This window comes from Sturnira hondurensis, unplaced genomic scaffold (genome assembly GCF_014824575.4).
Source record: "Sturnira hondurensis isolate 20B ecotype Veracruz unplaced genomic scaffold, ASM1482457v3 Scaffold0008710, whole genome shotgun sequence".
NCBI lineage: Eukaryota > Metazoa > Chordata > Mammalia > Chiroptera > Phyllostomidae > Sturnira > Sturnira hondurensis.
Window position 1 is genome coordinate 4,260,593 of NW_028081341.1, and position 26,966 is coordinate 4,287,558.

The 26,966-nt window shown below is 38.9% G+C and overlaps 1 protein-coding gene across 4 annotated transcripts in view; it reads left to right on the forward strand.

Annotated features, from left to right (window-relative positions):
- MID1 (midline 1) overlaps positions 1 to 26,966 on the forward strand; it is a 372,089-nt gene that overhangs the window by 231,551 nt on the left and 113,572 nt on the right. For 2 of the 4 annotated variants that reach the window (XM_037055572.1, XM_037055570.1), the window contains exon 2: positions 25,057 to 25,772. In XM_037055572.1, coding sequence (XP_036911467.1) covers positions 25,113 to 25,772 — 660 coding nt within the window. In that variant the 5' untranslated portion in view covers positions 25,057 to 25,112. Of the gene's footprint in view, positions 1 to 14,686; positions 14,961 to 25,056; positions 25,773 to 26,966 lie in introns of those variants that run through there. The other 2 variants (XM_037055571.1, XM_037055573.1) reach the window with 2 other exon arrangements.

Here is a 26,966-nt window from a genome sequence, read left to right on the forward strand (position 1 = left end):
ACGCAAAGAAATACCACCGACTAAAGAGTGTTTCTTCTCTTCTAGTAAGGTTTTGGTATCCCCAGAGCCCCTTTAGTCCTGTTTACTTTGGATATTTCAGGAGTTACTAGAGGATTTAACTATGGTGAGTCTTTAAGCCCTCTTTTTAAATTCACAAACTGCCTGTAATCTTAGAAAAATGTCAGGTTACACTTTTGAGACGCTCCAGGAACTTGACATTTTGTAGCCTAGTTGGGGTATAGGCTGCTTCCATTCTGAGCACCTTGTTCCAATTTACGTCAGCAGGAATTACATACAGGTCAGGGCTGAGAGCAGGTTATAATTAATGGGGTGGACAAGTGGATTTTTAGTGTTTCATAAAATAAAATAGAAATCACATGTGCTTGGAACTGTTGTGTGTTTTAAAATATTTGCATTTATTTAGGTAAACATTAATTATAACTGATATATTTCTCCAGTGAACTTGTTAACTGGGAGCTCACAAGCCATTGTTCACTGAGTAGAAAGATTGGATGGCAAGCTATGTATAGGTATATGTATATGTATATGTATATGTATATGTACAAAAAACTTAGGGGAGATATTGGTGATTGAACTCGTGGAAGCAATCCAGTCTTAGATTTTCCTCCTAATTTTCTCTCATGTTTAAAGAACCCACTTGCCAATATGATCCAGATGTCAGTTCTTCTAAGGGAGATTGGGGAGTGCTTAGCTTGTGAAATTCCTGAATGGATCCTGGTGAACATGCATGACCAATGCTTAACTATTACTCTTCTTTTTATTAAATTTTAGAAGTAACTGAAGCACAACCAGAATCTACAGCATCCAAATTTTCTTTACATTCATACATCAGAACTTTCCAATTCCTTGCAGATGGAGCAGCAACATGTTACTGAGCAAAGAGCTCTTTAGGAGTCAGAAAAACCCAGATTCTAAACTAGACTCTGTCATGTGCTAGTTTCATGGTCCGGGGCAAGATGCCTTAACTCTGAGCTTTAGTTTCTTTTTTTTTTCTTCAATTTTTTAATTTAATTATTTTTCAAGTACAGTTTTCTGTCTATTACTCCCATCCCATCCCACCCCCCATCCTACAGAATGGGGAAAATGAAACCTCTTTTTTAGGGTTTCGGTGAGAATTAGAGACAATGTATATAAAGTGCCTGAGAGGTGTTGAAAGACAAATACCATATGATCGCACCTTTAACAGGAAGCTAAACAACAAAACAAACAAGCAAGCAAAATATAACCAAAGACACTGAAATAGAGAACAGACTGACAGTGACCAGAGGGGAGGGAATTTCAGGGGAAACAGAGGAAGGATTTACAGGAACTAGTATAAAGGACACATGGACAACAACTAAGGGGAGTAGAAATGGGAGGGAGGTGGGGAGCACTTGGGGGGTGTGCTGGGATGGGAGTAAAAGACAGAAAACTGTACTTGAACAATAATTAAATTTAAAAAAATAAAGTGCCTGGGAAATTGTAGGTGCTAAAAAATTCTCAGCTATCGGTATATGAAGGGAATGGTCAAGAAAAGGGAGACATTCAAAGGAAGCTTTATATAAATTGCATTACATGTCAATCATTGGTGTTAGGTATATTAATGCATTCTTTGTTTTTGCCCAGAGTGTTCAGTTCCCCCAAATAAATATTATTTCTATTAAGTTAATAATTTTTACGGACATTCTTTGTTTTATGCAGTGAAGAATCAACATAAGCACACTGTGTATCAGGGCATAATAGTTAAGTAATGCATCATGAAACTTTTTTGCCCTTTTCTAAGAAAGCTATTTAAGCATTTAGTGGAAGGGCAACTTCACATGGAGTTAGGAGGTAACAATCTACACTACTTCCTGATTCTCCTTCTACAGATGAGCCAGAAGAGTGTCTGGTGGTTCTAAATGGGATGGGGCCAGTTGTACAGACCCTTGACCAAGGAAGTCATATCCAGACTTCTGGCCAAGATGGAGGTGTAGATAGACACGCTGTGCCTCCTTGCACAACCAAAACAAGGACAACAACAAATTTTAAAATAAAAAACAACCAGAACTGACAGAAAATCAAACTGTATGGTCATCCAACAACCAAGGAGTTAAAGAAGAAACATTCTTCCAGACCAGTAGTAGGGGTGGAGAGATGGGCAGCCGGGTGGAGAGGACTGTTGGTAAGGCAGTAGCTGGAGGACAGGGGTGGGCAAGGCGGCAGCTGGTGGACCAGGAGAGGCGGTAGCTTGCAGACTGGGCAGTCCCACATTTGTGTGCGGATAAATCAGGAGGAACAACTAGGGAGCAAGACAGGCTGCACAACCCAGGGTTCCAGTACCAGGAAATAAAGCCTCAAAGCCTCTGACTGAAAACACCTGTGGGGTTTGAGGCAGCAGGACAAACTCCCAGCCTCACAGGAGAGTTCATTGGAGAGACCCACAGGGTCCTAGAATATACACAAACCAACCCACCTGGGAATCAGCACCAGAAGGGCCCAACTTGATTGTGGGTAGCAGGGAAAGTGACTAAAAACTGGCAGAGAGCAGAGCAAGCAGCATTGTTCCCTCTCAGACCCCTCCCCCACATACAGTGTCACACTGCAGCAACACCAGGGTTGCTCTGCTCTGGTGAACACTTAAGGCTACACCCCTTCCTACATAACTGGTGTGCCCAGACAAAAAAAAATGACCCAAATGAAAGAACAGTTCAAATCTCCAGAAAAAATACAACTAAGCAACGAAGAGATAGCCAACCTATCAGATGCACAGTTTAAAACAATGGTTGTCAGGATGCTCCAGGAATTCACTGGGTACTTCGATGGTATAAAAAAGACCCAGGTAGTAATGAAGGTTGCATTATGTGAAATAAAGAAAAATCTACAGGGAATCAACAGTGATGGGAAGGAAACCAGTACTCAAAGCAACGATTTGTAACAAAAGAAAAAAATAAATGTCCAACCAGAACAGAATGAAGAAACAAGAATTCAAAAAAATGAGGAGAGGGTAGAAACCTCCAGAACACCTTTAAATGTTCAAACACTTGAATCATAGGGGTGCCAGAAGGAGAAAAGGAAGAGCAAGAAATTGAAAACTTATTTGAAAAAATAATAAAGGAGAACTTCCCCAATCTGGCAAAGAAAATAGACTTTCAGGAAGTCCAGGAAGCTCAGAGTCCCAAAGAAGTTTGGCCCATGGAGTAACACACCAAGGCAGATCATAATTACATTATCCAAGATGAAAGAGAAGGAGAGAATCTTAAAAGAAGCAAGAGAAAAGGAGAGAGTTACCTACAAAGGAGTGCCCATCAGACTATCAGCTGATTTCTTAAAAGAAACCTTGCAGGCAAGAAGGAGCTGGAAAGAAGTATTCCAAGTCATGAAAGGCAAGAACCTACATCCAAGATTATCCAGCAAAACTTTCATTTAGAATGGAAAAGCAGATAAAGTGCTTCCCAGATTAGGTCAAGTTAAAGGAGTTCATCATCACCCAGTCCTTATATGAAATGTTAAAGGGACTTATCTAAGAAAAAGAGGATCTAAAATAGGAACATTTAAACGACAACAAACTCACAGCTATTAACAACCAAACCTGAAAACAAAAAAAGCAAACTAAGGAAAGAAAAAACTAGAACAGGAACAGAATCACAGAAATGGAGATCACATGGAGGTTTATCAGTGGTGGAGTGGGAGCTGGGGAGAGGTGGAAAAGGTACAGGGAATAAGTAGCATAGATGGTAGGTAGAAAATACACAGGGAGAGATTAAGAATAGTATAGGAAATCTAGAAGCCAAAGAACTTATATGTTTGACCCATGGACATGAACTAAAGTGGGGGGATGCAGGTGGGAGAGGGTGTGCAGGGCAGAGGAAAATAAAGGGGGAGAAATGGGACAACTGTAATAGCATAATCAATAAAATGTTTTTTTTTAAAAGGAAGTCATATCCATTCAACCTGGAAATCACTGTGGTGACAGATGTTAGAGCCTAATCACCTTTCTGTCCCTAACACCACTTTTGAGTATCTCAGCTTAGAAAGTCTTTGCAAAATTCTGCAAGGTTTTAGATCTATACTATTCCCTTTGAGGTCTTTTTTTTAAAAAGCCTATATTTTTGTTACTACTCTTCTTGAGGGCAAGACTTAGTGAAAAGATACTAAAAGATAGTACAAATAAAAAGACAAAATAAACAAGAATAAACATATCAGTATTATGGGCAAGGTCTACACAGCTGTACATTCAGATAAAGAACATTACTTAGTACATGCATTCTTAATACATTTGTTCCCAAGACATAATAGTTTAAAATTAATATATAAAAGGATATGTTTATGCCTTACACTAAAGTTCTGTTTTTATGGTATAACAACTGTACATTTTCAAAATAATCATTGTTCAGAAACACCAATGCTGCTGCTAAATTTGGTATCATTAATCTAGAAGGAAGTCTTTTGTAGGTCCATGAGTGAAATATGGCTTCTCCCTTCAGCTTCTTTCAGTCCTTTGTGGAAATCTTAATGAAAATTCTACTATGTACATAGCAGCTAATGGCAACTGGCAAATAATTGGATCTCAATATACATTAGATTTTGCTAAGGGCTACTTTGTGGATGAGTGCATGGTAACATGCCTCCCCCTTCCCCCCAAAAAGGGATATGTATGTGTGTGTGTGTGTGAGAGAGAGAGAGAGAGAGAGGGGAGAAGGTGCCCCAGGCTTATCGTTCTTCTTACAGTGCAAGGCATTGGGAATTGGAAATTATCTTAGCTGACATTTTTCCAATCTTTCATCCAGTGCAGGAATTCTTTCTACAATAATCTTCACCAAAGGAATGGAGGAAGCCTGGTGTAAGGTCTCTTTCTGTTAGGCAATTATTTGATTCAATACAGTGTTATTATTTTGTAGCTTAAGGTGGCACTGTATAAAGTTCTATGGGAAATTGGAACATGAAGTCCAAGTGAGGAGGGCTGGCTCCTTGTGACCACATTGTGGAAGGGAGGATATTTGGGGACCAGTTTGGAATCACCATTATGTTCTACCATGAAACCTAAATCATAGTACTTTCTCAGTGAATTTAAATATGTACATCAAGGGACTTTACAGTCTTTAATTTGTGTTAATAAAATTGATTATAAGTACTATATTAAAATTACTTATTTTTACATTTATTGAACATCAAGTAGAGAAAAATGAACTTTTGTCACTTTCCTTTAGCATGCAAACATAACAAAAACCTCAGTTTATCTAAATTTTGCCAAAAAACCAAACCTCTGTATTAACCATGGTTCCTATGTTAGACTTTGCCAAGAGATTTCTGAAGTACAAGGAAGAAGGTGATATTATGGATTAATATAATATTCATGGTTGTGGAGACAACTATACATTCAACTCAGTCTCTTAAATCTCCTCTATTTATGATTAAAAGAAAAAAGATCTTTATAATGAAGATCCCAAGGAGCAATAAAATTTAGAGTTACCTAAGAACCTTTTAATTGGATCCAGTATGTGGTTTGTAGTTATGCAAGTAAAGTAGACTCAAGTGTTTTAGGAATGTTTCAACAAAGACTTTTTTTTAAAGATTTTTTATTTGGGGTTCAGTTAACCAGAAAATTAAATTAACCAGAACTCTTCCATTTCCAAAGAATTTCAATTAATTGAAGTTTGACTCTACTTTTAGTGTAATGTTAGTTCCCATGCAGAAATAAATTTCATCTTCTGACTTATTTCTTGGAAAGTGCCTAGCACAATGAACACCTTGAATGAACAGGACAGTGTGGTTTTTTGTGTTTAGATTTTAAATATTCCTATGTATCTATGTCTATACATTTCTGTATGCCTATACACTTGATAGAGACAGAGAGAGCTTGCTGTCAGAGGTGTTAATGTTTAAAGAAATGTGAGTAGTTAATGCTCTCACCATGATTTGACTTTTATCTTCCTCTTTGAAGTACATTTTGCCCCCCTTTGAAACCTGCCATTTAGAATTGAGAAGTATTTTTTTTAGAAATACAACAATGCTTTCTACTCTGTTTCTTAAAGTAGTGCACAGAAGGAAATGCATCATGGTAAAAATAATTTATGAGTGAAATTATAATGTTTTGCTAAAGATTACTGGGAAGTGAGGAACAAAACCCCTCAAGTAGCAGAGAGGCCAGATGGTTGGTCTGTTTTTTTTTTTTTAATGTGGTCATTAAGAGGGAAATTTGCTTGATTAAGTAGACACTGGTCTTGATTTTCATACAGGAGTTTTGAGGGCGTTTTTTATAGATATATATACATACAACACATGCAGTTTTCATCCAGCCAATTGATCATTTGTGCCATTGTAAGCAAGATTGTGCTGTTGAGAATGTGAAGTCTTAATGATAAAGAAGTAAATGGGTTCCCTAGTCTGAGCTCTGAAAGAACTGGGAATCTGCACAGTACCCTACAAACCCTCGGTCATTACCATCTCTATCATATTGTTGTAGGGTCTAATGTTTTGTTTTGTTTTCTTTTGATAACTCAGCCTAGAAGAAAGGCTGTGTACCACAGTGGCTAACTAGGGTTTTGTGAGATACAGGGTAGACTCACCGGAGAAAAAAAAAGGTTTTGGAGTTCAACACTCCAGGGGGCTAATGTGCATAAAGGACCTGAGTTTAATCCTTGGAGCTGCCAGTCAAGATCATGCTGAAGAGGCATCCATGCAAGGAATTGCCTCTGGATGCTGGTGGGTGGGGGTGGGAAGGGGATCAGAGCACCCCTGTTTGGACTGTAATGTTTTGGCAGTTGATGTTCTGAAAAGGTTGCCTGGCAGTGGCACAACAAAGCCCCCTTCTGGGAAGTCACCCTACTATGGTCTGGCACCCTTTGCCCAGCGCCCCAGGAGACAGAGATTTCCCAACCTCAGCTCTAAGGAAGAAAATGAATAGAGTTGTGAAACGGAATATTTGCATCTGTTTACAATAGAGTCAGTCAGAGGAATTTGTAATGGAAAGAATAGATTTAGACAACTAGTAGAAATGTCTGGAAGCCTGCCCTGAATCAAACCTCTGTTAATTCAGGTGAAGAAGCTGCGCAACAAGGGATAACCCATCGATCTTTACCATAAAAATGGTAAATCAGAAAAACGTTTTTTTACTGCAATGCTTTCTCATATAATTGTGATTCCTTTTCCAATTAACATTCATATTCATTGTAAAAATAAATATATCTTTACTTTAATAAGGTAGCTTAGCCACCTTGAAATCTCACTGTCCTTAAAGCCAGGTATCTTTTCACAAGTGATTTTCTAAACCCTAGATTGCACCTCAAGTACTAAGTCTTTTCATTTTCATCTTTACTTAACATTCAAAAAGCCAGCTTATTATATAATTTCATTCAATGAAAGAATAACATGTACAAGATGAAGTTCATAGTTTAGCTTAAAATGAAACTTTTTTTAAGGTTCAAATATTCCTAAACAGCAAACAAATAAAGACACAAACCAAAACAACAAAAAGGCTTAGAGTCAAGTCCTTAAGATCATAGCTTTTAATATTAATTTCAAGGCAATGTCTTCATTTCCTGTTTTATAAATTAAATTCATAATTTCTCCCAAATATATAACAAGCAAATATATTTGGATAATGCAAGAAACCCTGCCCTGAGACTATTTTTAAAAGGACATTAGAATCTTCATGGAATTTATGGGATTTATCATCATGTATATTATATATATATATTATCTATCTATACTTATCTATAGGTAGATCTATCTATCTATAGGTAGATCTATCTACATCTATCTATATAGATAGATATATAATATATACATAATAACAGATTTTTGCAGAATATCAAGCCTCCAAAGAAACATTTTAAGTTTTGGTTTTTAGGCCCAAAAGTCTTTGACTTGGGGATAACTCATTCTCCAAGAATACCTTGCTTTATAACTCACTCTGTGCCTGCCACTCCATCCTGTCCTAAGCTTTATTTGTTTCACTGGGGAGTAGCTGGAATCCACCACCCAGACTTCCCAAGCTCTTTCCTGGGCCCCTGGTGCAGCGACAACAGCATTTCTTTATTCTTCCATAACAATTCTCTCTGTAGCCATTTTCCTTCTAGCTTATTTAAGAAATGGACTTTAAAACTCATGATTTGGCTGCTACTGCAATTTTACCTAGCCAGTGAATTTATTTCGAGCTACCCTTTGTTATTGTTATTATCAGTAAGACAACAAACAATAGCTCTCTCAGGATCCTCTAGATTTAGTTCATCTTTGATCCTCCAGGCATGGAGCCCTGGCTGTACCTGTTCATTTCCCTCCCACACTATTAACCCACTTCTTTCCTTTTCTTTCCTGAAATTTCTTCTCCTAGAAAGGTAAGAGCAAAACCAATGACTCTTGAAATGTCTCTGCTAATTTCCTTCACAGCCTCCCCTGCACCCGTAACTGCATGTCCATGGTTACTTTCAACTTTAGGTTAACATCCTGCCATCAAACACTTAGACATTCAGGGAATTCTAAGTACCGCAGTTCCTGTGTGTGTGTGGTGGTGAATTTTTTCCACTGTGTGATCATGGCTTTTCTCTTTCAAATTTCATTGCTAAAATAAATAAAGTGGTCTCTGCTTTCCAATAATTCATCACTTTGTCTTCTCATGTAAGAAATAGTAAAAGTTGGATTTTAATGTCCTTAAAAAGAAATCATTCCTTAAGTAAATTTGAAACTAAGGCTTAACAACTTGAAAATTTAATTACAACTCTTTGACCAAATGCTGGGAAGTTTTATCTTGAAATCAGCATGTTCTTTGCCTTATTATTGGCATGGGGTGGGAGGCAAAATATCAAGAAAGCTTGCAGAGATATATGACTAGAAATATCTTCTTAGCTAAAGTAGACCTGTACCCACCCCTCTACTTTTCTATCATGTCATCCTTTTTATTTATTTTATTTTTTGCATGATTCTTTGACATTATCATGTGTTCTCACCCAATTCCTGGCTTATTTTATGTTTCCCGCATTAAAACTTAAGCTCTCCCAGGGCAGGCCTTTGTTCTTATATTCATCAGTACGTTCCTAGTGTCTAGAGCAGTGCCTGGCACACAGCAAGACCTCTCGAGTACCTGTTGAATGAAAGAATAACCAGAGAAATTACCTTCTCTATGGTTTTACTCCAAAACTAGTTCTAAACTAAAAATGATTCTTAGTTAAAGAAAGCCAAATTAACATATATATATGTTATGGTTTTATGGCATTAGAAACCATATATATATATATATATATATATATATATGGTTTCTAATGTCATAAAAGTAACAAACTAGCTTACTCTTCCAAACTCTTAAAATGAGTTTAGGTTAAGAGTGAAGAGTTGAAATTACTGACCAAGTACAGGCTGGTTTGGGACTCATAAAGAAGTTATTTAAGGGCCCTGTTTCTTAAAAATCTATGTGCAGGGCCTACCTGCTCTCTGCCAGGTTTCCTGGTTCACAAGCTGAGGTTATAGGATGGTGGGGATGAGGAGCATAGAGCACTTTCTTAGGGCTCCTTTTACATTTGATCTTCCATGGCTCAAGGATAATGTAATGTCAGTTAACTGCTATCAGCTAGATCTCCAGAAGGAGATGGGAGCTGTGTCTTTGGGAAATAATTCTCCATGGATCTCTCCAGTTTCTGTACCTCTTGTAAACTGAGGTGCTGGTGGCCCCTGTTCCAGACTATCTTTTCAAGGATGTTTGTTTGTAAAGTGAACAGCCTTGGAAGATTGAGGTAGAGTGTTTCCACCTGGGTAGAAGGCAGGTTTGTTTGTTGTCCATTATAATAAACATAGTATCTCTCTCTCCCCAGGGCTAATGTCAGGCAGGTTTACTTGCAGTCAATCCATAATGAAAGAGTTGGGTATCCTAAGACTGGGTTGCTCAGCTCTGGTACAACCCCCCTGCATATGAAGCATGTACCTGGATGCTCTGTGGGACTTGATGGGACAAAGGAACTGATGTGAACATAAAACACATGCTTGATGTGCCCCCACTAAAAGTGTTCTTTGTCTCTGATTCAGGGAACTCATGCCTTCTGCCAGCATCCGTGAAACTGGTAGGCTCACCGAATAGTTTGCAAGTAGGAAAAATCTGAAACCCTTCACTGTTTTAGATGGTCTCACCTGCCCCACTCCTGGTAGGGTCCCTTATTTCCTGCAAAATAAAAAAAATTCCAGTAAAGAATTCACACAGAACAGGGAGCAGGGAATTGAAACTTCAAGATCATGGTAGGATCCAATGGTAATGAATAAAGCGATGTGGAACTCTAGGAAATAGACGAGATTGCCTATGGGAAGGTATTTATTTAAGAATAACTAATGTTAAAAATACTAGTTTATTAATCATATACTGTACCTTCACATAAGATGATCTATGAATATTATTGACTAAATAAATATTTATGTCCTTCTTGTTTCCAAAAGTGGTTTGAAGAGGTTTCCAATAATGTATTTAAAGAAGAGTGGGAAGAGATGGTTCGGGACTAAAGGGGAAGGATGTCAGAACTATAAGTTTGCCAAGTAGTTTTCAAACTTTTCCTCACTTAAATCTCAAAGGACCCTTTGAAATTGCTCTCATTGTCACATTTTACAGATAGGGAAACTGTATAAGATATGCAGAGAATCTGTGTGTATAAGATATGCTGAGTAGCTGGCTCCTATCCACCTTTGCTAGGAAATGGCGAGTCAGGATTTGAACTCAGGTTTATCTGGTTTCAAGGTATACTTTTGTTTGCATGACACTACACTGATGGTCTCACCACAAAACTAGACCAAAGACAATTGAGCTTGACTCCCAAGTTTTCTGATGGCACATCAAAGAGAAAGCTGGATTAAATGCATTGTCTAAAAAAAAGAAAGCCTATCAATTCATCCCTCATCTCACAATAGAAGGAAAGGATGGAAAAGAAAAAAGAATAGTAGCAGAACATGGAGAAGTGGGAAAAAACTGCAATTTTAGGTGCAATATAAGACAAAGTATTTACTTTTCTGAACCCCATTAGCTTAGAGACTGTAATAATAATAATAATAATAATGATAATGATAATAATTCTTATCATGGCATAAGTTGAATGAACTATCAGAATTCTGAAGATCTTATTAAATATGTTGTTATACTAACAGCTTTAGCAGAATTTGCATCAGAAGAAAAATAGAAGACAATACAAGCATGATTTGATAAAACCAGTCTGTTATATATAACTTACTTGTGATTGCTTCTCAACACAGAACTCATTGCATAGCTTCTCTGGGAGTTTTTTTAAAATATATTTTATTGATTATGCCGTTATTGTTGTCCCATTTCCCCCCCTTCATTCCCCTCCACCCTGGGAGTTCTTGAAAGCTCTATTTTAAGATATATTTAAAGTGTAAGAGTATGCTCTGAATTAAGATTTTTTTCTTTCTGTAAAAAGTTCAGTACCCTTAGTAACATATACTAAGTTAGCACAGTTATTTGATTAAAAAAAAACAGTATCTTATTTTACATGGGACAAAACATAAATCTGGAAATTTCAAGAAGTGGATCATGGGTTGAAAAGTGAGTAATTTTTCACTCACTTCAGTGAAGTAATTTTTCACTTCAGTGCTTTGAAGGCAGTTTTAATTTTACGATACTTTGAATTCTCTGTGTATTTTAATGATAACCTAATTTACCACCTCAGGCTTAAAGATCTCTTGCTGCCTGGAAAACTGCTTCATCCATCATGTTTAAATCTGTTTGTTCTAAGTATTTTTGCTCAAACTTCTTTCAAGAAGCTCCCACCTTTGTTCTGTAGGGACGCACAGTTCTGACTCTGTTCTTAATATCCTGTTTTCGTTCGTCAGCGCGGTTGTCCTTTTCATTGCCATGTTCCTATCATTCCCCTTCTCTCATGTGGTGCTTTACAATAACAATTCGGAACAAAAGAGTCACTCCTCTTTCTGTTGCATTAAAAAAAAAAGGCTTGATCCCCTGACTGTGGGGCTTCAGTGATCACAGGAAATGTTTAAAGCATGTTCTTCATAATAGTTAACCAGGAGTTGTGAATAAAGGTTACTTTTCTTTACTTTTCAAGATCGCAAAGTAGCTTCAGGGTATTGCGAGTAAGAGGTTTTTGTGTGTGGCTAACTTTGAAGTTGAGAGAAAAAGTGATTTCCTTTGAGAAAAGTAGCTATCATATTTGAGAGAATTTCCCAATCTGTTCATACAATAGGAATTAGTTACTATGTAACCTTGTCATTACTTCAGTGAGTCACGGGACCGGATTGGTTGTTCCTGTCATTGAACTTAAGCTTTCCAGTGTTCAGACAGCAATTGTGAAATGCCACATTGGCCATCATCAGCAATTGTTTATTGATGTATTTTTGATGTTTTTATCCTGGTGGATAATAAGTGGAAAGAGGAGAGTGTGCCTTCTAGAGGAGTATTTTATAAAAGAAGTAAGAAAAAGTTTCCCCAAGTTTTTTCCAGGTGGAATCTACTTGCTGCAAATATCTAGCTTAACTGTTCTGTCCTTCAGAGACTAGACCTCATATCATTTTGCTCATGTCCAGGTAACCCTTTTCAGATATGAGTGGGTGGGTTTTTGTTTTTTAATAACATAAATTATTTACAGGTTTCTGGTTTTGCGCAGAGGAAGGAAAGTTTATCTAATGTAAGAGTTCTGTGAAGAGTGAATTCTATCAAGTCCCAAATAATTTTGCAAAGGTGCTTTTATATGTGTGTGTGTGTGTGTGTACATATATACACGTACATATTTACATATGGCTACAAAAACTAATATCATTGTAGACAGATGTAGGATTTTATATCACAGAAAATGGTTATATGAGTATATATAAAAATGCCTCTTGAACTTTAAATGCACTTGGAAAAGCATTTCAGCAACAGTGTTGAAGCACTTTTCATCTATGGGTGATGTCACAGGAATCACTGGCTTCCATTTCTGCCATCATGCTGTGGGTCTGCTCTCCAGGAGGGTCAACTTCGACCCGCATCAGGAGATTAGGTGTGACAAGTTCCTACTCTCTTCTTTCTCCTTCAAATCTGCTATCACTGCCTTCAGAACCAAATGCTTGCATGACACCCAGTATAGCATAGACCTGGAAAACACCAGCCATCTTCAGTGTAATATAAAATAGGTTCCATTTGCCTTTCAAACTGGATGCTTTATTTCCTAACATAAACTGTAAAAATATGAAATGTCCAAGACCCTCTGACAGTGGAAAATTTTCTGTAAAGGTTGGCAGATTATGCTCTTTAGGAGATTATGAAATTTGTTGTTCATCATTTTCTTTTGTTTTTCAGGGGTGGAGTAAATGTTTGTTTCCTGATGTTTTAACTTGAGATGTTCAGGCTAATTTTCCACTACAATGACAAAATGTCTGAGAAATTTTGACAATTTCAATATTGTTTTAACAAAAGCAATGCTTTTAAGTCTGTTGATTAAAAATTCTTTCAAATTCTGTGTGATGATGTAAATGTATCTCTCCTGTGCACAGTAAGGACTTTTTAGGGAAGTCATCTGTACACGAAATTGAGTAATCCTTTTGTTTAGTGTTAAAAGGCAAATGAAATTATCATTTGTATAGGCAAAAGCCAAGAAAATCTGTTTGCTTTTTGATGTATGAACATGTGAAGCATGCTTTGTTTTACCATGAGGTGTTGCAGTGGCATGAAAAGTAGGCGTTATGATTTGCAAACTGTGCAACACCAGGAAGCAGCTCTTGCTTTCTGTCTGCCCTTCATCAAGAATGTTCTTTAAACACCTTTGGTGGAGTCCAGATGCCTGGTATATAAATGGATGCGTTCAGGTTTCCAGTCAGCATGTTTGTTTGGTTTAGTTTGGCTTTTTACACTTTCCTGAGGTGATTTCTTGTTTTGTGTAGTGATAAGCAAGATCCTTGAAAGAGCTGCAGCTCAGACCCCTTTTTTTTCTTTTCTTTTTTGCATATGGGAAGACTACTTTCCCTTCTTCCTTTACACAACCAATTTTTACAAGATTACTTTCCATTCTCAGTTCATTCTTTCTTTGCCACTCTGGAGACTGAAATTTAGGACACCCATCACAGATTTGCTCTGTGTGTGTGTTTACATATGTATTATATGCATATATATGCATACAATGTGTATGTATGGTATCGTATGTGTGCATAATATATACATGTATGTATGCAGGCATAAAACTTGTGTATACATATGCACATATTTCATATGTACATATTTTCAGTTGTTTATCAAGATGGTAGACTGCATTTATTTTTAGAGGAATAAATGAATCTGTTTTATCATGTCTGTGCAAGAGATCATCCTTCTTGATGTAACATTTAGAAAAACTTCTTCTAGGTACTGTATTTTAACTCACAAGATAGACACAAAATAATAAGTATATTATCAATAATAACAAACCAGCATCCAGAACATAATGTGATCACATGCTCATTAGGACACTGAAAGGACCAAATTGCAAGGAAGGTGAGTGCCCATCACTGACCCCAGGAGCTGGGCGGGATGGCCCCTGTTGGCAGCATGAAAAGCTGGCACCCAGTGCTCAGCTGTAGGACATTGACCCTCTGCTGGTCCCTGTGAGCAGTGAGGGTGGACAGATCCCTGTGCCAAGTTGTCATTTTTGGAGGAGGGTGAAGGCCCTGGGTGTTGACCTGACCTGAGCTGTCTTTTCATTTGGTTTCAGTTGAACACTGAGTGGGCGAGGGCATAGGGAAGCCACAGCAGGGTCCGTGGAAAAGCATTTGGAAAGCAAGAGGGAGTTTTGATTCTTCAACTCAGCAACCCTGGCGGGGTGGATGAGGTGGAGCTGGTCTTCCTGGAATTGTCGCGTCGATTTTCCTGTTGTGTTTCACTGTTGACGCTCTCACAGACACACAGGACTGCTCCAGCACTGCCTGCCACCCACCATCTGGTCTCGGTGGCCTTTCTGTCATTTTGTGGGTCCCCATCTTCTCCTACAGCGATGTTTCTTCAAAAAGAACTAGGGTGCAGTCCATTGGTGGGTATTCAAGGCAATCTATTTGTAAGAATCTGGGGAAATGCTAAAAGAACTATTAAGGACAAATGTGCTATTTCCTGTTTTTAACCTGTTTATAAGACTTTCAGTAGAATAATTTGCATTTCTGAGACTGCTGTGGGGGGGCTTCTTTGCTATTAAGACAGCAGGATTGGTCAGTTGTTCCTGGAGAAATTAGGATTGCTTTACTGCATTATCATTTGTATCTTTTTGCTTGTGTGCTTGTGTAAATGAACTCCAGAAGGTGTATTTAAGCATTCTGTTAAGTAAATTTGGGAGACTAGGTTTCAATTAACATAACAAGACAGTGAGACCTAGCTCCCATTTCTCCTTCATTTTTATCATTAAAGCCTTCTTATCCCTAAAGACATCTGCCATGCTTTCAAATGATTCTTTTCAGGAATGTTCATTCATTATTAATCAGTTTGCATGGTCAAAAGAGTGTGTGATTATTTTAAAGAATGTCCTAGAGATCCAATTACTAAAAAATGAGCGTGTTATAGACAGATGTGGAAGTACAGAAGAGGTTTTGTGAACAGTTTAATTTAATTTGCATGAATTCCACCAGGTGGATATTTGGTGAAATTAAAAGTCTTCCCCAACTCTCACTTCAGGTATTAGATAAAAAAATTTAACTTTTAACACTCCTTAAAATAAAGATGAAATGACAAGTTATTGAAAATATCTGTTGTACTAATTAGTTATTTTAAAACTTGGAGCTAGTACCTCAGTGCTTATGTGCTTGTCGCTTTTTTTTTAATCAATCCCTCTGGTGCCCTAAAATTTGGCTGGCACAAATTCTTAGTCATCTGTCACTACTGAAGTGAACAAGTTTGAGTGTGTTGACAGTTGGAGGTTAACCACAGTGATATTTCAGAGGTATGTTATAGGATCACTCTTTTTTTAACCTGTTCCTACTCAGTGTGTTATTTATACTGTTGCTTTAAGAACCTCTTTGCATTTTTACTGCTCTCTGCCATAATCTGGGGTGGAATGTATCCTATATTGTGACATCAATTTCCAGTCTTTCATAATGCCATTAACTTCAGTTGGTGCTTCTTCTCCCTGCTCTCCCTCTCCTCATGAGCCTATTTTATTGTGATTTACTGACTCACCTGTGTGTCAAATCAGCCAAAGTACCAATCAGTAAAGTACAATAACATTTGGGTAGTGTGTTTATTCTGTGGTTTTTATAATTCAAAGTTAAATACTAAACCATGACTGAATATATAGAAATTCAGTACTCATGTTATTTAAAATACTCTATTTGTGGTGAATCATCTTGGATGTAGCATCCAGTTTTTATTGAGTTTCTGTTAGATAATGTTTCGTGATGAGAGATTATGTGTTGAAATGACAGCAAGTCCCTTCTTGGTTTAGTCCCTGTTGCATATCCTTCCTCACGTACTAAAGTTAATTTCCAGTGTCTCACAGTCCCAAAGTTGTGAGTCCTCTGAAAGTTTGTACTTCTGCTGATCCAACACAAAAACATCATTCCATTGTTCTTAAAAAATTATTCCAACTATGATTCTATAATAGGCATAATCTTATAACAAAAATTCAGATGACAATGAGTCGACTAAATCTTACCCATGTGAAGAGATGGGGTAGGAAATAGACTTGATTTTGTTTCTAAAATTGAGGACTCATAAAGAATTAAATTTACTCATAGCATTTCTGATGCTGTCTTTTTCACAACACTTACAGAAATTTTCCTTTTCAAACCATTTTTACATGGCTAGGTATAGTATTATGCAGTTTCGACACTGTGTTTTTCACCGCAATTATATTTTGGTAAATTTAACACCAAGCTTAGTTTCCATACTCCAGAGGACATTTGGGGGGGAAATGGAAGAAGTGCCTTGGGATACATGCAGGCAGTGGCTAAGAGCCACCTGTTATTAACAATTGATCACAGGCTACCTAGTGTTGGTACCCAAGTTTATTCTTTGATCCAGTGACTAATTAATTTCCCTTATAGTGATGACTTTCAGAACTGTACAAAGTGAGGGACTGAAAGTAAAATTATTGGTGGCTAGAATGTGTTCTCTTTTTCATATACTCCAATTTAGAAAAATGATTTTTTCATGGACTATGCAGATATAACATAGAATACATGTAGGGATGCATTGAGAAATGGGTAGACTTTATGATTAAAATGTCAGTGCCTCCATTAATATAAATCTGGAATAAAAGAGCTCAAGGATGACATGCTGACAATCAAGTGTCTCCTTATTTTAGTATGTGATTGTACTCATAGAATTCATGTGTTATGGAGACTCCTAATTCTTGGTCATTTCTTGAATATATGGATGAAATTTTTCTGTTCTCGGGACTTTGAACTGGAAAGCATGCTAATTGACTTAGGCTATGGGTTAAACCTTGCAGTGCATACTATCTTCATAGGACTCCCAGGTGTTTCTTCAGGGTGCAGGTTATCTTCATCATTTCATAGCAGAGGTCAGGTGAGACTACAAGGAAAAAAGTGGTAAAATTCTAAAGTGAGCTACCAAGATGGTGGCAAGAGTTGTGACAGCATAGGCAGGGCTTTAAATATTTTCTCTGCATTGGCTTGCCAGGTCAATAGTTTTGCCTCATATTTTAAAAGAGGAGGCAAAAAAGAGGAATCCAACAGACATAAACCCCCTTAACTCCCATCTCCTTGCCTATAATAACAATCCACAGGGGTCTTGAGTTCCCCATCTTCCTTCTCAAGCCCAAACCCTACATCTTAACTCTTTAAGACCAAATGTCCTTCCTCTTTCACTGGGAACTTTCTCCCTCATTCCGTTTCCTCCCAGACCCTGTACCTTGGACAAAAGAAAGCCCTTCTCCCACCACAAAAGTCCTCCTCCTGGAATGAGTGCTAGGTCAGGCTAGTGATGCTTGGAACCCAGAGGGAGCTAGGGGCCATCTGCCAAGGCAACTGGATTGGCCAGATTACCTTATCCCTCACTTGGGTGCCCAGGTCCCAACAGCCCTACAGCCCTCACCCATACCTCTCCGTCTCTCCATTCATTTTTCCTTGACCCTGAAAGGCATGAACCTCTTATATTCAGCTTTATCATGGGAGGTTGAAAGAGGGAAGGGTTTTTTTTGTCTCAGGCTACCCATTCAGATTGCCCCCAAATTTATAACGAATGTTATCTCTGTATGAGATTTGTTTTTGTGTGTGTACTTGTGCATGCATGCCTATATTGGCCCCAGAGCTAATCTAACTATATTAAAAGATTGAGATGGATAATATAACTTTAAACCTAAGTCCCATTATTGGTCACTGTTGTGTACTAGGAAATGGTATTATTCAATAAATACTTTAGTTATTTTGTAATTAGTATTATTCTATTGCTTTGTATTTTCCAGATAAAAGATTTACTTTGCTAACTGTAAACATTTAAGACATGTCACACTATGTAGAGCCATCTTTTAAAAAACAATTCTATTTTGTTCAACATGAAATTCCCAAATATATTGGTGGCCAGGGCTCTTTGAGCCTCTAGGACATTCTGTTCTCATCTTAGAAAATCAGAAAACAAAAACAAGAAAATAAACAAGAAACAAGGAATATCTCACAAAGGAAAGATGATGTGTACTAGAAAGAAAAGCAAAGGCAATTACCAAGAACAGCAAATGGTCCCATTTACTAGGTCCCTGGTATAGGAGGTGAGTGACAGAAAATAAGGTTGAAGAAGCAGTTTGGGAGAAACTTGGGCAAGGCCTTGAAAAGGAGACAAGGAGTCAGGATTTGTGGTTTGGGCAGCAGGGAGCTGCACAATAGTCTCAGTCTTTAAGAGAAGTGATGAAAGAAAGATGTGGTTTCAGAAGTATGTTGCAAAGGTGAAACTGAAGGACAAAAGATGGGAAAGTAAAGTATGAAGTTAGGAGTTTTTTGTAATAGTCTAGGAATGCAATAAAGAAGGTCTGGATGAACACACAGACAGTAAGAGCAGAGAGAAGGAAGCCAACCAAAGAACTGCTCGGGATTGGCACTTAAATGTCTTAGCTAATCATTTGGATTTGGGGATGGAGACTGTATAGTTTCTTATTTTTTTTAAAGAACACTTCCTTTTTTAAGGTTTGATTTATTTATCTTTAGAGGGGAGGGGAAGGAGAGAGGGAGAGAAATATCAATGTATGGTTGCCTCTCATGCATCCCCTGCTGGGAACTAACTTGCAGCCCAGGCATGTGCCCTGACTGGGAATCAAACCAGGATTCTTTGGTTCACAGGCTTGCGCTCAATCCACTGAGCTACACCAACCAGGGCTTATATAATTTCTTATTGATGCTATAGCAAAGTACCACACAGTTCATGGCTTTACATAACACTGGAGGTCAGAAGTCTGATGTGGGTCTCACTGGTCTATAATCAAGCTATCTGCAGGGCTGAGGTTCTGGAGGCTCTATGGGAACATGTTTCTTTATCATTTTCAACTTTCAGAGGCTGAATACATCCCTTGGCTCATGGCCCCTTCCTCCATCTTCAAAGCCAGCATTGGCCTGTTGAATCTTTTTTATATCGCATGATCTGATACTACCCTATTGCCTCTCATTTCCACATTTAAGGGCCTGTGTGACTGCACAGAGTCCACTGGATGATCTGGGCTAATCTCTTGGGCTCAAGGTCAGCTATTTAGCAACCTTAATTCCATATTCCACCTGAATTCTTCTTTGCCCTGTAACCTAACATATTCATAGGTTCCAAGAATTAGGATGTAGACACCTTTGGGAGTCATTATTCTACCACCCCACCCCCAGACAAAAGAGTATAAAGCATGGTGAGTTTCTGACTTATGATCAGGAGAATGGAAATACCAGGAGGCATGTAGGGTAGATGGGTTTGGGATGGTAAGCTCATGAATCCCATGAGATGCACACTCTGAGTTAAGTCACTTACAGGAAGTGAAGGACAGAGCTGACAATACTGAACTGGGATTCTGGAAGGAGATGGAACTGTGAGATACACACCTAGGAGTCATTCCCAGAGGCAGAACATGAAATGAATGGGCAACCTGTTTTATTTGTTTGTTTGTTTGTTGGTCGGTTGGTTGGTTGGTTGGTTGGTTTTTTAAGGAAAGCTGTAAAACACCTAGACTTTGATTACTCAGAAGGAGAAGTCAGTGGTTAGAAAGAGGAAAACAAGAAAAGCATAATTTCAGTGATGCAGAAGATAAGAGAGGGGGGAAAGGAGGAATGGAGAGGTGTGAAAACATTTATGTCATTGTTCATCCATTTATTAATTTTCCATTTAAAATAAGTGCTTTCCTCAGAAGTCTGTAATCTGTAAATTTCTGGAAAAGATGTCTGACATTCAGTGTGTTCCAGAATGCAAGGTATAAATTAGGGATGTGATTAAGATGAGTGCTAGAGGAATTTAAAGGAACATCAGTGGACATTCACCCAGAGACATGCAGCTGATAAATAGCTGAGCTTCAGATCATTCTAGATCAGCTGGTCACCCTCAAGCTCTCTTTTTTCATTCACTATTCTGTGCTGTGCTCTAGACTATAAGATTTGGACAAGCAGAAATGTGAGCTGTGAATTGTTGCCATTCCCAGTTTGTTGTAAGGGGTTCCCACGATTACCCACATCCTCCTCTGAATGAGGACCAATCAACCCATTCAGAAGAATGTAGGGCTATAGAATTTCCTGACAATGATATGCAAGTGTGATTTCCTTCCATTGTAGTGACAGTTAAGAAGCTCTCTTTCCTTTTTGAGCCTTGTAAATTAAATTATGGTAGCTCAGAAAAGATAACATATGATAGAAAATCTACCCACACCCATGTCTATGTTCTCGGTGAACTGTTCATCTTCTAAAACCCACTTTACATGTTGCCTCTTTCAAAAAGCTTCTTCATCCTCCTTTCCCTCTCTCAGTTTTTGACATGTGTCTTTGGTTATGTTGCATAACAATTTGCTCATATTTTCCCTCCCCTAAGATCACTGAGACAGGGGCCAGGTGTTACTATTCCTTGTCTTGGGACAAAACACCTAAAGGGACTTCAACATTTTGTGAAAGAATGAATGGCATTTTCAATTCTCAAAAAAGTATATTTTAAAGAAAGCTAGAAAATAAACCATGCTATCTTTTAAGGTGGGGAATGGAACGTATGCTTACTAGTAACATATTGTTAAGTAATTTAACAAAATGATACCAATGCCATGGCAAAATCTCCAAAAAAGCAGAAAGAAATGGGATCCACTACAGGTGTCAAATAAAAAATCCCCTTCCTTTTTGGCAGCATAATGGCAAAAGATCAGAAAATTGGCTGAACCTCATTTTGCATCTAGATATTTTGTCATTACTTAATCCACTTGGCCAACATTTACAGCATAGACACTTACACAAAGCATCATGCCAAGTGCTATAACGATAAAAAAATGATTCAGTTTTGAGCAGCTTGTTACTAAATGTTTCTTACATGTATTGCCCCATAGCATTCATCTCATATCATTTCCATCAATGTCAGGGTGAAATCCTATTGCATATCATTTCCTGATAGTACTGGAAACTTGTGTGTTCTTGTCTAAGTCTTACTCCACCATTGTTGCTATTGTTGCCATCATAGCATTTTACTGATACTTCTCCAAGGTGATTTTCAGTTATATTTTGACTACCTGTACATGTACTTATCTTCTAACACATGGGCCATATCCATCTTGGTAACTGGTTTTGTAAACATGATCTTACTGGACAGCCACACTCATTCATTTACATATGGTATAGGACTCCTTTTGCATGCCACAGTGATAATTGATCAGTTATCACAGGAATTGTATGGCCTCCAACACCAACAAAATTTACCATCTTGCCCTTTATAGGAAAAGTGTGCTGACCTCTGTTCTACTATATTGAGAGATCCTTGAAGGTGGTGGTTATGTTTTATTCTTTTTGGTTTTAACTTCAACTTCAGGACATTTATTAATTCAATAAATGAATGTTTGAGTTGTACTATGTGCAAGACACTGCTGGGAAATCCCTCAAAAAGCAAAGCAAAGTCTCTGCTCTCAGAAACCTTATATTTTAGTGGTGCAGCAGTGGGGAGAGATGGAGCAGTGAACAGACTAATACCTATGTCAGTGATCAATGTTCTGGGAAAAAACAAACAGATAAAGGAGGTTTTTCTGTGAGGGGTTGGTGGGTGGGTGATTGTGGTAGTAGCAGGGGATTGGTTTTACGTGGGTTCACAAAAAAGGTGACACTGGTGCAAAGAGTCATGTGAATTCCAAAACCTTGTGAGGGGAAGACAGGACGTGCTTGGCATGTTTCAGGAATCACAAGGAGGCTGTGAGCCCAGAGCAGAACAAGGGGTAGTGTGGGAGGAAATGAGGTCACTGTCTGAGTCTGTTTTTCAGGGCTGGTTTTATTCTGGTAAATTTCTCTCTGAGTGAGATGGGAAGCCCCTGGAGGGTAGAGAAGAGGAGAGGCAGGCCTTGTCATGTTTTCTCAGGATTGCTGGCTTCTGAGTGGAGGATAGGCTATGGAAGGAAGGGCAAGAGTGACAGAAGCCAGGAGATTATTTACAAAAGCGTTGTGATAATCCACATAAGAGATGATGTTGGCTTGGCCCGTGATCACAGAGGTGGAATGATGAGGATGTCAGATCTAGCTTCTCAAGCCAGTTTCGTGGTTGGCATTTGATAAATGTCTGTTGAATAAAATGTCAGCATTTCCATTGCAGTCGGTAATGGAATCATCTCTAGAAATTCTGTTTGTGCCACTACAGGGTGTAATCCTGACACCTACTAAAAAATCCTATTGTCATAGCTCTCCAGACATAATTGATGCTCATCCTTCTCTGTTGAGATCCATCAGTAGGTATTCTCTTGTTTCACCTGCGAACAAAGCAGACTAAAAGGACTACACTTTTACTTTAATTTACACATTTGTGGTGGGAAGAGAGAAGAAATTGGAGATAATTCTATTTTTCCATGATTAACCAAAATAATGATTAGTAGGTAAAATCTTTCCATTTCTTTCAAGCCACCTGTAGGAAGAGTTGCTGGGACCAGACAGGATAATAAGTTTCTCACAACAGCAGCCCTGAGCTTTCCATTGCAGGTTGTGGAAACACAAGCAAGCTTTAATATTTCAAACCTCAGCTGCCCATTTGTTCTTTCTTATGTAGTTAATATTAGCAAATGGCTGAAGAGGTGGGATTTTTTTTAAGATACCAGGCTTCTGTGAAGCCAGCAGCTCTTTAATTTTTAACAAGCTCAGCACACTCTACACTTTTAATGAGCAGTTAGCATTCAGGTTGTAGCAAGATGAGCATTAGTTTAACCAAAGCACCACATGGTATTTCTGAAGGATGCTATTTCAAAAGGGGTCAGGGTACTCTAGAAACTGAGAATTTTGTAAATAAATGGAGGTGTGAACACAAAAAGGCCAGTTGTCTGAATCACTAAACACATCTGGATGTGAAGCCTTCCCATAAACTGGGTTGAGAAAAAACCCCAATTTGAACCCGGAGTCCACCGAGTAAACCGCACTATTCTCCCACAGCCAGCAGTGGGCTGCATCTAACATTCCCAGCACTGTTCTGCAGACCTCTGCTAATGGTCTTGAAAGGGAGAAGGTTCAAAGAGACTTGGTTCCCAGGCCTACTAATGAGCATGAGGCCTCTTCCCTTAATGAACCAGGGCTTTTGTGGGATTCTCCCCACTACCCTTTTTGAAGGGAAGGCAATCAGCAGTTCACAAAAGCAGCAAGTCTTCATGGCAAGGAGACTGTGCAGCTGGGCCACCCAAAGGCGGTGTAGAGGAGAGCAAAAAGGCAGGTGGAGGTCGTATCAGGGCTACAGGGCTGTGAGTGTGAGGTTGGACCTCCTGCCAGCCCAGCCAAGCCCTTGGTGGGAGTTTTTAGGCCAGGGGGGCAATGCAGGGTTGGTCCCTCAGTAGTCTGCAAGCCTCTTCAGAGTAATGTGATTGCCTTAAACTGCTTTCTAAATTGTAATCATTACCACTGTTACAACTAATCGAATAAATAGCATAGCCATTAAAATGCTTGTTCTAATCACCTAAATCATTATTACTCATTGATACCCAAGCTCCCTGCAGCCACTAAAGAGGCCCTTAGATATTATTCTCTGTTTTTCTCTGCCCACCCACATCCCACTACTGGATTCAACAATAGATGATTCAGAAGAGTAATAAACGCATGCCAAAAACACTGCCTCTATCACAGTCATCTTTCTGAGATTCAGTGTTTTTTTCTCAGGAACATATTTTGAAAGCTGACATCCCATATTGGAGCATTATTTCTGCAGAAATTGTGTATTTGATCTCATATACATTTCATGCCTGTTTCTCCAATAAGTGCCTTTCTACTTCTCTGAAATGTGGTTTGGTATTTCAGAGTAAAAAGTCCTTAAAACACATATATATGAGCATGCACATTCATAAATTCAAAGTTATGAAAGACTCTATAGTTCATTAATTAATGTTCCTACATTTAATTTTCAACAGAAGGTAAAACTTGGCTGTGACACAATAAGATTATTGTGATGAGATAAAAATTATAAAAATTAGCCCTGGCTGGCATAGCTCAGTGGATTGAGTGCGGGCCTGCAAACCACACAATCGCGGTTCGATTCCCAGTCAGGGCACATGCCTGGGTTGCAGGCCAGTTCCCAGCAGGGGACTCACGAGAGGCAACCATACATTGACATTTCTCTCCTTCTCTCCTTACCTTCCCCTCTAAAGATAAATAAATAAAATCTTTTAAAAATTATGAAAATCACAGTTTCAATAACTTGCCAATTTGGAGTAAGACCCTTTAAAGAACAAAATTGTCCCTCCCCCCCCCCCCCCCCCGACTGCTGCTTTCAATAGCTAGAACTTTGAGAAAATGTTCATTGGTATGCCAGGTATAGTATTGCCTGGTATGCCTGGTATGCCAGGTTAGGGTGTTTGTCCCCTCCTTATTTCCCCAGTGAAAAGAAAGAATTATTTGGAATGTATACAGATTTACTCTGCCATGAACTGTGTTCAGAATTATTCTGAGATTCATTCAAAGCTGACAGCCCCCCATGGCTGACCTCCTCATACCTAATCAGATCTTATGTTCTGTTTCCAGATAGCTGATCAGCTTCCTTGGAATTTGCTGATGACCCAGGAGAGCTGTGCCTGAAGATGGAAACACTGGAGTCGGAGCTGACCTGCCCTATTTGTCTGGAGCTCTTTGAGGACCCTCTCCTGCTACCCTGTGCACACAGTCTCTGCTTCAACTGCGCTCACCGTATCCTGGTGTCACATTGTGCCACCAACGAGTCCGTGGAGTCTATTACCGCCTTCCAGTGCCCTACCTGCCGACATGTCATCACGCTCAGCCAGCGAGGTCTAGACGGGCTCAAGCGCAACGTCACTCTGCAGAACATCATCGACAGGTTCCAGAAAGCATCTGTGAGCGGACCCAATTCCCCCAGCGAGACCCGCCGAGAGCGGGCATTCGACGCCAACGCCATGACCTCAGCCGAGAAAGTTCTCTGTCAGTTCTGTGACCAGGATCCTGCCCAAGATGCTGTGAAGACCTGTGTCACTTGTGAAGTGTCCTACTGTGATGAGTGCCTGAAAGCCACTCACCCAAACAAGAAGCCCTTCACAGGCCATCGTCTGATTGAGCCAATTCCAGACTCCCACATCCGGGGGCTGATGTGCCTGGAGCACGAGGATGAGAAGGTGAATATGTACTGTGTGACCGATGACCAGTTAATCTGTGCCTTGTGTAAACTGGTTGGGCGGCACCGAGATCATCAGGTGGCAGCTTTGAGTGAGCGCTATGACAAATTGAAGGTTAGTCCGATCTGCCTTAAGCCAACCCCTTTCTGCCAGCAAATGTCATGGAAATAAAAAGTGTATTCACTGCTAGCTAACATGGCAGGTGAAGGTTTTCTTCACCTTTGTTATCTGATTTGTTTTAGCATGTTTTTTTGGCAGCCTATAAATGTTACACAATCAGGGTACCTTGTAGAAGTTGACTGCTGCTTGTAATTTTAGCGTTGTCAAGGTGAGAGCAAATTTGAAAAATCTGGGTCATTTTCAATGCTTGCAGTTGGGAGAGAAACAGGCAGACAAAGACAGAAAGAGAGAAGGAGAGAGATAGAGATCAAGAAGGAATGGCAAATAAAATATGGCTTTGGGCATCTGGGGGGGCATTTATTTTCCTCACTCATCAGGGAAAAGTAATTTCATTGGCATTGTACCTGTGTCTAGTTACTGCACAAACAAAAGACTAGAAGAGGAATGCCTGAAGCAAATGTGGGATTTTTAGAGGACATGTGACCTTTTATTCCTTGTGGAAATGATATCCACCTTATTGGTGAACTAGAGGGCTCTGACCATCTCGGGTTTCACAAAAGAATTCCTTTTCGTAGAAGCTTTTTATTCAGTAAGGTTGCAGGCAAGACTGTTTGAACTTCACTTTTAACGTGAAATTATTAACTTAACCCCAGCTTGGGGAGTTATAATTAATATGACTATTCATCAAATTAAAAAATCTCTCTAAATATGGATAGAATGCACCAGGGAGGAAATAAGCCAGGTCTCCAGATGTCTGTTCAACTTCAGATCATGGTGGGTCTAATTATTGCAACCTCAGCTGAGAGAGTCTGCTATTAGTGAGATACTATGTTCACCAGCTAATTTTAGTTCACAAGATGTCAATTAAAAGGAAAGGAAGTATAAATTAAGAGCTTTGAGTGAATATATATTGAAGTCCTTCCTCTCAGGAAAAACACACACCATTTTGTTGAGCAAACAGAAAAGGAGTCACATGATCTAAAGAGTATTACCACTCAGAGCACATTGTCACCTTTCACAAATTGTTCCTATCACTTCTCAGTGTGAATGGATGCTTGTGTTGCCTGGGACCTCACAGTTTATTTTGTGACTGGATTTACAGAGCACGTCTGTGATTTGGTTCATCCATTTTTTCATATGATGAGGGAAGTTGACATGCTGAAGTGAATCCCTGCTTCCAAATGTCAT